Genomic DNA, 15,517 nt, shown 5'->3' with positions numbered 1-15,517 from the left:
GAGAATGATAATGAGAAGGTGAATGTGAGTGAGAATGACAATGAGAAGGTGAATGTAAATGAGAATGAAAGTGAGAAGTGTGAGTGATAGTGAGAATGAAAATGAAAAGGTGAATGTGAGTGGGAATGAGAATGAAAATGAGAAGGTGAATGTGAGTGAGAGTGAGAATGATCATGAGAAGGTGAATGTGAGTGAGAATGACAATGAGTAGGTGAATGTGAATAAGAATGTCATGAAGTGGTGAATGCGAGTGAGAATGACACTGAGAAGGTGAATGGGAGTGAGAATGACAATGATGAAGTGAATGTGAGTGAGAATGACAATGAGAATGTGAATGAGAATGTGAATGTGAGTGAGAATGACAATAAGAATATATATATACATATATAGGGAAATATGATAATAATAATAATAATAATAATAATAATAAAAATACTACTACTACTAATAATAAGGAATCAATTTAGAAGATTTACACCTTGCCTGTGTTAATTGCATGAAAGAAGAATACCTTCAAGAAAATCTGGCCATCAAAGCAAACTAATTAATTTACACCACACAAACCAACACAGAAAATGTCGAAATGGACTTTCTAAAAGCATTGTATTGCTGGCTTAACCCAGAAATGCGTGTCACAAGGATTAGTCGAGGAGGGAGCCTTTAGATAGGGAGCGAGGGCGGTCTGCAACCTTCGGCGTCGCCTGCTTTCACCAGAGCACGGCTTGAAAGGGAACAGGCTCTGGTCAGGCTTACCACTTCCACCTGGACGAGTATCTTAATGCCTATACAACAAAGGAAAATAGGAAAAACACCCCAATATACCAAGATCTTTTCGCTTCCTGTTTTTTCCTACCGTTGTTAAGTTTCTCGATTTGTTCTGCAGGAATGCCTTGTCAATGTCTGTGCACATTTCAGTACATTGTGTTCTTGTACACCAATAAACAAATCGGCAAGTGTGTAGCTTTGATGTACAGTGCGTAGAGGCCCAATTTCTCTCTCTTATCATTTATACTCCATCTCTCTCTACCTATCGCTATCTCCTAACTCCGTCTAGCTATTTCATCTATGAAATTTATGTCTTTTCTTCCTGTCATTCAATGTTCACCCTACTGTCTAATTATCCTGTTTCACCTTTACTCATGTACTCATTTCCATTTATCTCGGCTTTCTCTTTCATTGCCCACTCAACATTCAACCTTTTCATTTTTCATTCTCACCTATCACTCACACTTGCTCACCTTTCATTCTCATTTACATTCACCTTCTCATTTTCATTCTCCACTCAATTCACCTTTCTCATTACTCATCTCTTCACTATCACCGACAACATTCACCTTCTCATTTTCATTCTCATTTCACCACTCACATCTCACCTTTTCATTTTTCATTCTCATATCCACTCACACTCTCTCACTTCTCATTCTCATTTACCATTCACCTTCCTCATTGTTCATTCTCACACATTCCATGCTTTCCACCTTACTCATTATCTTTCTCACTCTCACTCAATATTCACCTTTCATTTTCATTCTCACATCTCACTCACATTCACCTTCTCACTTTACATTTTCATTTAAATTCCACCCTTCTCCCATTGTCACTTGTTAAACCACATTAGCTCTCGGCACTAGTTATAACACCACCCCACCACTGAGAGCAGTTGCTGTTATACCTCACTCGATGCCCTGGTTTGTAGGGGGCGGTGGTTTAAAGAGACAGACGTTCACGTGGCCACGGTCTTAATTGCCGGACTGTTAACACACCAGATTCTGGCCGAAGGCCAGAGACAGCTGTTCGCTCTAGTCTGTCTGTCTGTCTGACCTCTTTCTCGTCCTGCTAGTCTGTCTCTCCTGGGTTCCTTGTGTGTTCCTTTAAGTACAGTCGCCTGAGTCACTTTCTAACGCCTAAGGCTATTCACAACGGAAACAGCTGAAGGGACCGGAAGCAGACTATTGACATGTATACACGGCAATGAAAATACACATACTATCAAATGGTAATGAAGGTGAGAAGGAGGGAGATTCTAAACAGATTCATCCTGCTATAACATATAAGATGTATCACTGGTCAATGAAGAGGGTTTTTTAATGATGCTTCTCGCGTTCGGTACACGTGTGAGTGTGTCAGCTGTGACCAAGGTGAAAGGTCACGGCAGGAAGCAGGTGTCGCGTCAGTACTTCCCGCCTAGTCACTAGGGAATAGTGTCCTTAAGGAACTATTATTACAAAGACTGTATAACAATCAAATAACAGTAATAGTCCGAAAAAATCAGTGGCTTACATTCTATTCTCACTCAACATTCACCTTCTCGTTGTTTTCTCACTCATTTACCTTCTCATTGTCATTCTCATACACATTCGCCTTCTCATTGTCATTCTCATTCACATTCACATTCTCAGTTCTTATTTGTCATTCTTATTCTCACTCACATTCACCCTTATCAATGTCATCTCACTCACATTCACCCTTCTCTATTGTCATTTTCACTCACATTCACCTTCTCATTTTTAATCTCACTCATCATTCACCTGTTCAACAAGAACATTCGTCATTCTCTCCACATCATTCACTCTTTCTCATTGTCATTTACTTCCTTGACATTACACCTTCTCATTTCTCATTCTCAACTCACAATTCACCGCTTCTCATTATTTGTTCTAACTCATTCTCCTTCTCATTGTCATTCTCTCACATTCCACCTTCGTCATTGTCATTCTCCACATTCACATTCACATTGCTCATTTTTTATTCTAACTCATTCACACTTCTCATTGTCATTCTCTCTATCAGCATTCACCTTCTCATTGTCATTTTCACTCACATTCACCTCATTTTTAATCTCACTCACATTCTCCACCTTCTCCATTGTCAATCTCATTCTCACCCATTCACCTTCTCATTGTCACTCTCCCTGACCTATTTCACCTTCTCATTGTCATTTCTCACTCATCCATTTACCTTCCACTCATTTTTGCTCTCTCTAACTCATTCAACCTTCTCATCGTCATTCTCTCTCACATTCACCTTTCTCATTGTAATTCTCATTTCCCCATTCACCTTCTCATTATCCATTCTCACTGACATTAACCTTCTCATTGTCATTCTCACTCGCACTCTTAACCTTCTAATTTTCATTCTCACTCATATTCACCTTCTTATTGTCATTCTCACTCTCATTCCCCATCTCATTGTCATTCTCACTGACATTCACATTCGTATTTTGGGGTCCCCCCCACATTCGCACTCACATTCACTTTTTCATTTCATTCTCACTCACATTCACCTTTTCATTTTCACTCACATTCACCTTCAACCATCACTTCCATTCTTACTCACATTCACTTTCTCATTATCATTCTCACTCACATTCACCTTTTCATTTCACTCACATTCACCTTCTCACTTTCATTCTCACTCCCAATACATTCACCTTCTCATTATCATTCTCACTCACATTTACCTTTTCATTTTCACTCACATTCACCTCTCATTATCATTTCTACCACTCACATTACCTTTTCCATGTTCACGCACATTCACCTCTTCCCTTCATTCTCACTCACATTCACCTTCTCATTATCGTTCTCACTCACATTCCCTTTTTCATTTTCACTCACATTCACCTTCTTTTCCTTCTCACCCTCATTTACCTTCTCATTATCATTCTAACTCACATTCACTTTTTCATTTTCACTCACATTCACTTTTTCATTCTCACTCACATTCACCTTCTCATTGTCATTCTCACTCACAATCACCTTCTCATTGTCATTCTCACTCACATTCACCTTCTCGTTATCATTCTCACTCGCATTCACTCCTCGTTATCATTCTCACTCACATTCACCTTTTCATTTTCACTCACATTCACCTTCTCATTGTCATTCTCACTCACATTCACCTTCTCATTGTCATTCTCACTCATATTCACCTTCTCATTGTAATTCTCATTCACATTCACCTTCTCACTGTCATTATCACTCAAATTTACCTTCTCATTGTCATTCTCACTCATATTCACCTTCTCATTGTCATTCTCACTCACATTTACCTTTTCATTTTCACTCACATTCACCTTCTCACTTTCATTCTCACTCACGTTGACCTTCGCATTGTCATTGTCATTGTCACTTCCCTTCTCACGCTCATTACTCACAAACAGACGTCTAACAGAAGCATCTTCCTCCCTCAGCTTGGACTCCCTTACACTGGGCTTCCCAGAACGGCCATCATGCTGTTGCAGAGACGCTCCTCGAGAAGGGCGGAGAAGTGAACGCCGAGGATGATGAAGGTAAGGCGATTGGAAAGCGAGTGACTTCTTAAAGGCGCCAGAAGAATTTTGCTTTTGTTTCTTTTCTCTTCTTTGTCTTCATGGAATTTTATAACAATTATTGTTATAATTTGATTAGGGAATCTTTATCATCTTTTATCATTAATTTTATTGATATTTATTTCTTTATTCTATGATTTTTTCTATAAAATATTTTCATAGAATATTCTATAAAATAGAAATAAATAGATTTCTCTATATTTCTTTATACTATAAATGTTATAATGATTAGTTATGATAATTATGATCATAATAAGTATGATCACCTTAATTATTACTGACATTGTCATTATTATTTTCCTGATTATCTACAAGAAATATGATCATCCTGATCATCAATCATAATCATCATCAATGGTGCTATTCATATTATCATTATTATTTCATTACTATAACTATCATTGTTACTCCCATTTCTACTAAATTATCAATTGTTATCATCCTTCTTCTTCTCATTATAGTTATTTTGATGGTGATCCTGTTCTTGTTCTCCTACATGCTTTTGTTGGTGGTGTTGTTGCGAGGTCTTTGTCAGTGATGGCAAAGACAATGATGATAATGGAGAAAGTAATGGCAACAAAAGCAACAACAATAGTGATGATAATGAAAAGTTTCATAATGTTGATGGTGGTAATGATAACAATATTAATGATAAAGTAATCATCACTGATAATGTTGATGATAACACTTTCATGATGATAATAGAACTAATGATAATGGTAATGACATATTTATGATAACAATGATAATAATAATGGTGATGATGAATAATGATAGTAATAAATTTAGAAATGAAAAAGTTTAGTTAAGTCCCCCCGAACGGCGGGTCCGTTTTCTTTGACATACGTAATGTCTCCCATGTTCCACCAATATTTGATGTTTTTTATTTTACGCTTATTTACTACAAGAAAGACATGTTTTGTTTATGTTACACCATTTATCAGGTGTATGTTTTTCCAATATGAAGACTATATATTACAACTGCATTGAAACAGAAATGTAAATCATTTTATATCAATATGATTTTCTGAATAAATTAGCAGACGCTCAACAACACCACGTGTTTCAATGGCTAAAGAACATCTTTATTTACTGCACGAATGTGGCAAGAAAACCCCACATGTATAATTCTCCTACTCTTTGTCACTCTATATTTCTGTATAATTCTCTATATTATATATATATATATATATATATATATATATATATATATATATATATATATATATATATATATATACATATATATATAATATATATTACTGATAAATAATTATCAAACATTCATTTTCATTATAATATTCTTTCTCATTATCATACATATATTTTTTTTTCTTGTTTCTATACCTTTTCATAATTCTTATTTTCATTAACATTCTAAGTATTTGCAATTTTATTAATATTCAAAATATCCATACTATTCCTAGCCCTTACCCTTATCACCCTAATCATCTCTATTAATCTCATTCCTAAAACTAGTCTCATTCTCCCTCACATTCACCTTCTCACTGTCATTCTCACTCACATTCACCTTCTCACTGTCATTCTCACTCACATTCACCTTCTGATTGTTATTCTCACTCACATTCACCTTCTCATTGTCATTTTCACTCGCCTTCACTTTCTTACTGTCATTCTCACTCACATTCACCTTCTCATTGACATCCTCACTTCCCTTCTCACGCTCATTACTCACAAACAGATGTCTAACAGAAGCATCTTCCTCCTTCAGGTCTGACTCCCTTACACTGTGCTTCCTGGAACGGCCATCATGCTGTTGCAGAGACGCTCCTCGAGAAGGGCGGAGAAGTGAACGCCAAGACTATGAATGGTAAGGCGATTGGAAAGCGAGTGACTTCTTAAAGGCGCCAGAAGAATTTTGCTTTTGTTTCTTTTCTCATCTTTGTCTTTGTGGAATTTTATAACAATTAGTGTTATAATTTAATAAGGGAATATTTATCATCTTTTATCATTAATTTTATTGATATTTATTTCTTTATTTTATGATTTTTTCAATAAAATATTTTCATAGAATATTCTATAAAATAGAAATAAATAGATTTTTCTATATTTCTTTATACTATAAATGTTATAATGATTAGTTATAACAATTATGGTAATAATAAGTATGATGATTTCAATTATTATTGATAATAACATTATTATTTCATGATTATCTAAAAGAAATATGATCATCCTCATCATTAATCATAATCATAATCAATCAATTCATATTATCATTATTATTTCATTACTATTATTATTATTGTTATTCCCATTTTTATTAAATTATCAATTGTTATCCTCCTTCTTATTATTGTTATTTTGATGGTGATCCTGTTCTTGTTCTCCTACATGCTTTTGTTGGTGGTGTTGTTGCGAGGTCTTTGTCAGTGATGACAATGACAATGATGATAATGGAGAAAGTAATGGCAACAAAAGCAACAACAATAATGATGATAATGAAAAGTTTCATAATGTTGATGGTGGTAATGATAACAATATTAATGATAAAGTAATCATCACTGATAATGTTGATGATAACACTTTGATAATGATAATAGAACTAATGATAATGGTAATGACATATTTATGATAACAATGATAATAATAATGGTGATGATGAATAATGATAGTAATAAATTTAGAAATATAAAACTTTAGTTAAGTCCCCCCGAACGGCGGGTCCGTTTTCTTTGACATACGTAATTTCTCCCATGTCCCCCAATATTTGATGTTTTTTATTTTACGCTTATTTACTACAAGAAAGACATGTTTTGTATATGTTACACCATTTATCAGGTGTATGTTTTTCCATTATGAAGACTATATATTTTAACTGCATTGAAACAGAAGTGTAAATCATTTTATATCAATATGATTTTCTGAAGAAATTAGCAGACGCTCAACACCACCACGTGTTTCAATGGCTAAAGAACATCTTTACTGCACGAATATCTTATATTTATCTTTACTTATTTATATTGATCTTTACTGCACGAATATTTATCTTTGATATAATATTTATCTTTACTGCACGAATATTTATCTTTAATATAATATTTATCTTTACTGCACGAATGTGGCAAGAAAACCCCACAAATATTAAGGAAGGAAATATTTTATGATACTGATGATAACACTCTCATGATAATGATGGAACTAATGATAATGATATAATGATAATAATGATGGTGATTGGAAGGTGAATAATGATAGTAATAACAGTAATGATGGAAATAATATTCATTGATTATGATGATAATTCTTATTATATTGAATATTTTAAATATTGATTATAAATGATTATAATTTGTTTTTGAATTGTAATTATCATTAATGATAATGATTATTTTTAGTGATAATGATTATTTTTGTTATTATCATTTTTAGAAATCATCATTGCTGTTATTATTTTTATCATCATTAATATTTTCATTATCATTATTATCATTATGAATATTATATAATTATCATTATTATTAGAATTATCATTATCATTATCTTCATTATTATTTTTATCTTCATCATTATCATTATCATTCATGTTATTATCATAATTATCTTTACTAATATTTCTATCATTATGATTGATATTTTTTTATCATTTTATTACCATTGCTATCATTATAGCTATCATGATTACTGTTATTATTGCAATGGTCTTCATAAATATAATAATAAAAACAATAAAAATTACAATAATTATCATAGTAATAAAAAATATATATATCACTGATAAATAATTATCAAACATTCATTTTCATTATAATATTCTTTCTCATTATCATACATATATTTATTTTTCTTTTCCTTCTTGTTTCTATACCTTTTCATAATTCTTATTTTCATTAACATTCTAAGTATTTGCAATTTTATTAATATTCAAAATATCCATACTATTCCTAGCCCTTACCCTTATCACCCTAATCATCTCTATTAATCTCATTCCTAAAACTAGTCTCATTCTCCCTCGCAATCACCTCATTGTCATTCTCACTCACATTCACCTTCTGATTGTTATTCTCACTGACATTCATCTTCTCATTGTCATTTTCACTCGCCTTCACTTTCTTACTGTCATTCTCACTCACATTCACCTTCTCATTGACATCCTCACTTCCCTTCTCACGCTCATTACTCACAAACAGATGTCTAACAGAAGCATCTTCCTCCCTCAGGTGAGACTCCCTTACACTTTGCTTCCCGTGACGGCCATCATGCTGTTGCTGAGACGCTCCTCGAGAAGGGCGGAGAAGTGAACGCCAAGGCTAAGTATGGTAAGGTGATTGGAAAGCGAGTGACTTCTTAAAGGCACCAGAAGAATTTTGCTTTTGTTTCTTTTCTCTTTTTTGTCTCTGTGGAAATTCATAACAATTATTGTCATTCTCACTCACATTCACCTTCTCATTGTCATTCTCATTCACATTCACCTTCTCGTTATCATTCTCACTCACATTTACCTTTGCATTGTCATTTTCACTCACACTCACCTTCTCATGTCATTCTCACTCGCATTCACCTTCTCATTGTCATTCTCACTCACATTCACCTTCTCATTGTCATTCTCATTCATATTAACCTTCTCATTGTCATTCTCACTCACATTCACCTTCTCTTTGTCATTCTCATTCATATTAACCTTCTAATTTTCATTTTCACTCACATTCACTTTCTCATTTTCATTCTCACTCACATTCGTCTTCTCATTGTCATTCATACTGACATTCACCTTCTCATTTTCATTCTGACTCACATTCACCTTCTCCTTTTCACTCGCATTCACCTTCTCATTGTCATTCTCACTCACATTCACCTTATTTTCATTCTCAGTCATATTCACCTTCTCATTGTCATTCTCACTCACATTCACCTTATTTTCATTCTCACGCACTTTCACCTTTTAATTGCCATTCACACTCACTTTCACATTCTCATTTTCATTCTCACTCACATTTACCTTCTCGTTTTCATTCTCACTCACAATCACCTCATTGTCATTCTCATTCACATTTACCTTCTCATTGTCATCCTCACTCACATTCACCTTTTCATTGTCATTCTCACTCACTCACATTCTCATTGCCATTCTCACTCGCATTCAACTTCTCATTGTCATTCTCACTCACATTCATCTTTTCATTGTCCTTCTTACTCACATTCACCTTCTCATTATCATTTTAACTCACATTTACATTTTGATTGTCATTCTCACTCACATTCCCCTTCTTATTATAATTCTCACTCACATTCCCCTTCTCATTGTCATTCTCACTCACCTTCACCTTCTCATTGTCATTCTCACTCACATTCACCTTCTCACTGTCATTCTCACTCACCTTCACTTTCTCATTTTCATTCTCACTCACATTCACCTTCTCATTTCCATTCTCACTCACATTCACCTTCACATTGTCATTCTCACTCACATTCACCTTCTCATTGTCATTCTCACTCACATTCATCTTCTCATTGTCATTCTCACTCACATTCACCTTCTCATTGTCATTCTCACTCACATTCACCTTCTCATTGTCATTCTCACTCACATTCACCTTCTCATTGTCATTTTCACTCGCCTTCACTTTCTTACTGTCATTCTCACTCACATTCACCTTCTCATTATCATCCTCACTTCCCTTCTCACACTCATTACTCACAAACAGACGTCTAACACAAGCATCTTCCTCCCTCAGGTCAGACTCCCTTACACTTTGCTTCCGAGAACGGCCATCTTGCTGTTGCTGAGACGCTCCTCGAGAAGGGCGGAGAAGTGAACGCCAAGGATGAGAATGGTAAGGCGATTGGAAAGCGAGTGACTTCTTAAAGGCACCAGAAGAATTTTGCTTTTGTTTCTTTTCTCTTTTTTGTCTTCATGGAAATTTATAACAATTATTATTCAGATCTAATAAGGATATCTCTATCATCAGCTTTTCTTATTTCTTCATCATTCATTATTCTTTTCTATTTATCCATTCCTTATGTTTTAGTTGTTTATTTGAGTTATTTGTAAATGTTACTTATTCATTATCTTTTATCATATGAATTTCAATGTTATGATTAATACTATCATAAAAATATTCATTTTTATTATCATTTATTACATTTACATTTGTATTATTATTTCAAGAATTTTCTTTTGTAATAGTCACTTTTCATCATTCATCTTTTTTTCTTACTCTTTTACTCTTTTCATTATTGATATAATTTTCATTTTTATTTCAATTTTTTTATATATGATTTTATACATATCATTCCTATTATTATTATTATTATTGTTATAGTTAAAAATATTATTATTTTAATTATTCGTATTACTCCTATTTCTATTTCAATTATTATCATAGGTTATCCTTCCTCTTGTCATCATTGATAATTTTGCTGATGATCCTGTTGTTCTTGTTCTCCTACATGCTTTTGTTGTAGTTGTGAGGTCTTTATCACTCATAGTACCAGTGTCGGTAAATCATGATGGTAATGACAATGAGGATAACACGATGGCTTCCTTGTTCTTCCTTCTTGCAAACACCCAAGTCTGCTCACAGCTTGCTTGCAACAAACATGGCTATGCAGGTGCTGTTAAGAGGAATGCACTACTTAGCATTCGTTTTACAAAATACCTCTTCTCGCAACTTAAGTTAGGTTTGCTAAGTACAAAGGTAACATATCCAAATGAAATATCAATAATATAAGTTCATACGAAAAAAGATATTACCTATTTAGTTTGATTATTATAATGATAATGATAATACTAATGAAAATAACCATAATAATGATGATAATGATAAGAATAAGAATAACATTGATTATGATTATATAAAAACATTAAAGATAACGATAACAATCATTATTATTATTATCAATATTAATATCAAACTAGTTAGAATGACCATTATTATTTTTTAATAATTCTTATGACTGATATCATAATTTCTTTCATTATAAATATTATGTTAATGATAATAGTAACTCCAACAACAATGATAGAAGTATAATGAGATCCTTATTTTCATTATGGTTATTATTTTCCTTCATATCATTGCCATCAGAATATGCATTAAAATTATAAAGACCATAATCATTCTTAGAATCATGATGATTCTCATTCATGAATACTTTCCCATTTTCATTTCCACTCTCATTTTCTTCATCATTTTCCATCCCTTTCATTTCATTCTCTAGTCATTTCGTGCTTATTCATAAGCTTTTCTTTTAGTTTGTATTTATCAAAAATATTTTCACTAGCATCATTATCATTAATATGATAATAATCACGATTATAACAATTATTGCCATTCAAATTAGCATTGACATTTTCATTCCCAACCTCAGTTCCCTTCTCATTTTGATTCTCATTAACATCATCACGACAGTTTTCATTTTCATTTTTATCCTCGCAAGTCTCAGAATCATTCCAGTCATAACTCTCCTTCTGCAACTCTTTGTCACTCTATACTTTCTGTATAATTCTCCTTCTACTCTTTGTCACTCTATACTTTCTGTATAATTCTCTTTCTCCTACTCTTTGTCACTATATTTTCTGTATAATTTTCCTTCTCCTCCTCTTTGTCACTCTATACTTTCTGTATAATACTCCTTCTCCTATTCTTTGTCACTCCATACTTTCTGTATAATTCTCCTTCTCCTACTCTTTGTCACTCTATACTTTCTGTATAATTCTCCTTCTACTCTTTGTCACTCTATACTTTCTGTATAATTCTCCTTCTACTCTTTGTCACAATACTTTCTGTATAATTATCCTTCTCCTACTCTTTGTTACTCTATATTTTCTGTATAATTATCCTTCTCCTACTCTTTGTCACTCTATATTTTCTGTACAATTTTCCTTCTACTATTCTTTGTCACTTTACATTCTCTATATAATTCTTATACTCTTTGTCACTTCATTATCTGTCCAATTCTCCTTCTCCCACACTTCATCATATTTATTTATCTTCTCATTATCCCTTTCAGTTTTCTCTTTCCTTTTCATCTTCATGCTCATCATTCATTATCATTATGTTCCCAGTAATGAGTTGTCCTAACTCATTACTTATACCATTGTTTATTATATTAACACAATTGTTATTTTTACTTTCATTTATAGAATATCAGTGGTTAATTTAAATTATTTTTAGAGATGTTATATTGTTTTATAACTAACTTTATTATACTGTAACAATTATCATTCTCTTTTGTTTTTGTTTTTTAATTTACCTCTATCAATATACTGTTATATATATGAATATGACTCCAATCTCCTTATATATATATATATATATGTATATATATATATATATATATATACATATATATATATATATATATATATACACACACACATATATATATATATATATATATATATATATATATATATATATATATATATGCATAATTATAGATATACCTATACATATAAATATATATGTATATATATATACATATATATATATATATGTATATATATATATATATATATATATATATATATATATATATATATATATATATATATATAGATGTATGTATATATATATATATATATATATATATATATATATATATATATATATATATATATATATTGTCGTCATCAATATTGTCATATTTCATCATCATATATCTTGATTTATATAATATATGCTTAAATATATATCATTACATTCACATCTCACTTAGTTCTGAACAAATTTGAATAAAAATGAAAATAAGAAAATGAAACAAGTGTTTCATTGTAGAGCAACATTTAAACATTGACAAGTTCTACAGTCAAGTTTACCTTCAGGACAGACAGCAATGCACAAGGCAGCTTGGAAGGGACACACGGCAGTGCTGGAAGTCCTTCGGGAGGGCGGGGCCGACGTGGACGCTGCAGATGGTGAAGGCGACACGCCCCTCCACAAAGCAGCTTCAGAAGGGCATCTCCTCGCTATATTCATGTTGACGAACTTTGGGGCTTCCACGTACAAGAAGAATAAGAGTGGAAGGACTCCGCAGGACTTGATGCCGAGATCTTCCTCCACAGAGAGCCGTGGCATGGAACTTTTCCAAAGCGTGTCCATGGTAATAGATTGTATTGGTCAGACTCTGGTCCTTCCTCTGTCACCATTGGTTTTCAAAGTTGTGCATCATGGGCAGTGCCATGGTTGCTGAGTGGCCCTTTTTTTAATTTTTTTTTTTTTTTTTTTTTTTTTTTTTTTTTAATAATGAGACATAACATGCTAATGCATTTATCTGTTGAATATTGATTACTTTCAGACTCACATGGCGGAAGGTTGGGTTGCAACCGAGAAGGAAAGGATCAGATTGCAAAGAGAAATCCAAGTGCTGAAGGTGAGTTTTCATAGAGTCAAGGGACCAAAAAACAGAAATCAAAAGGATAATGAAAAGATGGAGAATGATCAGTGGAATGACAGAAAATATAGCTACTATTTATAATCAAACGAAAACCTTTCTAAAATGAATTTTCCTTCTTTTGGTGTGGACTGGAGATGTGCAGAAAGCAGGATAGTCAAACAGGCAGACATTTATAGATGAGGAGAGACGGGGTGAACTAGGGAAGTATTTAGGATGAAATGCAAAGCAAAATGTAAGGGTTTTGGTGACGGCTAATCTTTTATAAGTATTTGATCCGCTTGATTCTTTTACGACTCCAATTTCCTTATCTCGTGGTTCTCAGCTTTCCCTCCATCCATTAACAATGTCAGGAAGGAAATGACTTGTTATCATGTTAGAGGCAATAATGATATGCTTCCCACTTCCTTCTCTAGAAACAACATGAGCAGAAAGAGTGAGAGATTAGTTAGATGATGAACAAGTAAATAGATAGATAGAGAGAGAAAGAGAAAGTTCATTTCATTTGTCTTTTTGAGCACTTATGATACCTATTCCTACCTTATACAGAAGCAGCATGAGCAGGAAGAGCAAGAAATTAGTTAGATAATGAACAAGTAGACAGAGAGAGAGAGAGAGGTAATGTTAGAGAGAAAGTTAATTTCGTTTGTCTTTTTGAGTACTTAAGATACCTCTTCTATACTCATCCAGAAGCAGAGAGAGCGAGAGATCAGTGTGAAAAATAGCGAGACAGTGAATCTACAGAAGGAGACCAGAGACCTGAAGGAAGACCTGAGGAAGAAGGAAGAGGAGATTGTATTACTCAAGGTATGCACAGGAGAGAGCGAAGAAGAGGGACGAAATGACAGAGAGAAAGGAGGAGAGGAAAGGGACAGATATAGAAGAATGGTTAAGAAAGAGGAGAGTTAGTGTGAGAGATAGCGTTGTGTTATTAGTAGCTTGTTGTCTGGAGAACCTGGAGTTTCCTGAATAAGTCCTTGTAGGTGTGAACCTCAACTATTCCAAACGAAGAGAGAAAAGGTTGCAGAATTTGTGCAAATGAAATGGAACACGATGAGCAATTTTCTTTGCTTCCAAAATGCATTAGCCCCTTTTTAAAAGCGATTTTATTTGTCGAAGCGAGATTATTGCTTGATCGTGCGATTCCACTTGCTTTGCCTGTGATGCCTTGCTCTTCTCCTCAAGCCTTTAGGACAGAGACATCCCTACAGTGTGGTCTTCTCTTACAGGAGGAGCAAGGACATGAGAGGAGTAGGATGGAGACTGAGGTGACTAATCTGCATGCAGAAAACAGCGAACTGAAGGATATCCTATGTCTGAAGGAAAGGGAGATCAGAGAGCTAAAGGTAAGAGTAAGAAGAAAGAAAAGAGAGGAGAGAGAAAGAGACTAAAATAAGGAGAGAAACAATGAAGAAGTATTGTATTCACACATATGTACTTCTACATGGTCCAATACCCGTCCAGTTAAGAAGGCGTGACAGTCCTTTACTTTACAGGAGCAACACACAGCGGACGTTGGGAACGCGACGAACAGGTCGGAGGGCGAGGATGCGAACGTGAGGAGGATATTAATTCTTGTGACTTATGATGCATTGCACTGAGGGTGATAATAATTCCGAGAATTAGCTCCAATGATGATATTAGTGCTTATAACGTAAATGCAGTTACACTGAAGATGATATTAAGGCTCTAATTTTAACTTCAATTGTACTGAAGAGGATGATGTTTTAAATGTAACTTCTATTGCACTGAAAGTTATATTGATGCTTCAAAAGTCAACTTAGATTTAAAGTGCAACAGGGGGGATGGGAAGGTTGGGGGGAAGATAGA

At 33.6% G+C, this 15,517-nt stretch overlaps 1 protein-coding gene across 1 annotated transcript in view; it reads left to right on the top strand.

Annotated features, from left to right (window-relative positions):
• Positions 1-2,090: 2,090 nt before the first annotated feature.
• Positions 2,091-15,517, top strand: part of LOC122252103 (uncharacterized) — a 20,603-nt gene continuing 7,176 nt past the window's right edge. The window contains exons 1-10 of the mRNA XM_086535660.1: positions 2,091-2,138; positions 4,174-4,291; positions 6,063-6,161; positions 8,512-8,610; positions 10,027-10,125; positions 13,119-13,396; positions 13,592-13,666; positions 14,378-14,494; positions 14,917-15,033; positions 15,184-15,243. Coding sequence (XP_086391786.1) covers positions 2,091-2,138; positions 4,174-4,291; positions 6,063-6,161; positions 8,512-8,610; positions 10,027-10,125; positions 13,119-13,396; positions 13,592-13,666; positions 14,378-14,494; positions 14,917-15,033; positions 15,184-15,243 — 1,110 coding nt within the window. The remainder of the gene's footprint in view (positions 2,139-4,173; positions 4,292-6,062; positions 6,162-8,511; positions 8,611-10,026; positions 10,126-13,118; positions 13,397-13,591; positions 13,667-14,377; positions 14,495-14,916; positions 15,034-15,183; positions 15,244-15,517) is intronic.

The sequence above is a fragment of the Penaeus japonicus genome, unplaced genomic scaffold (assembly GCF_977035675.1).
Source record: "Penaeus japonicus unplaced genomic scaffold, GWHDUDI00000001_assembly GWHDUDI00001851, whole genome shotgun sequence".
In the NCBI taxonomy this organism is placed as follows: Eukaryota; Metazoa; Arthropoda; class Malacostraca; order Decapoda; family Penaeidae; genus Penaeus; species Penaeus japonicus.
This window is presented reverse-complemented; position numbering and strand designations above follow the sequence as displayed.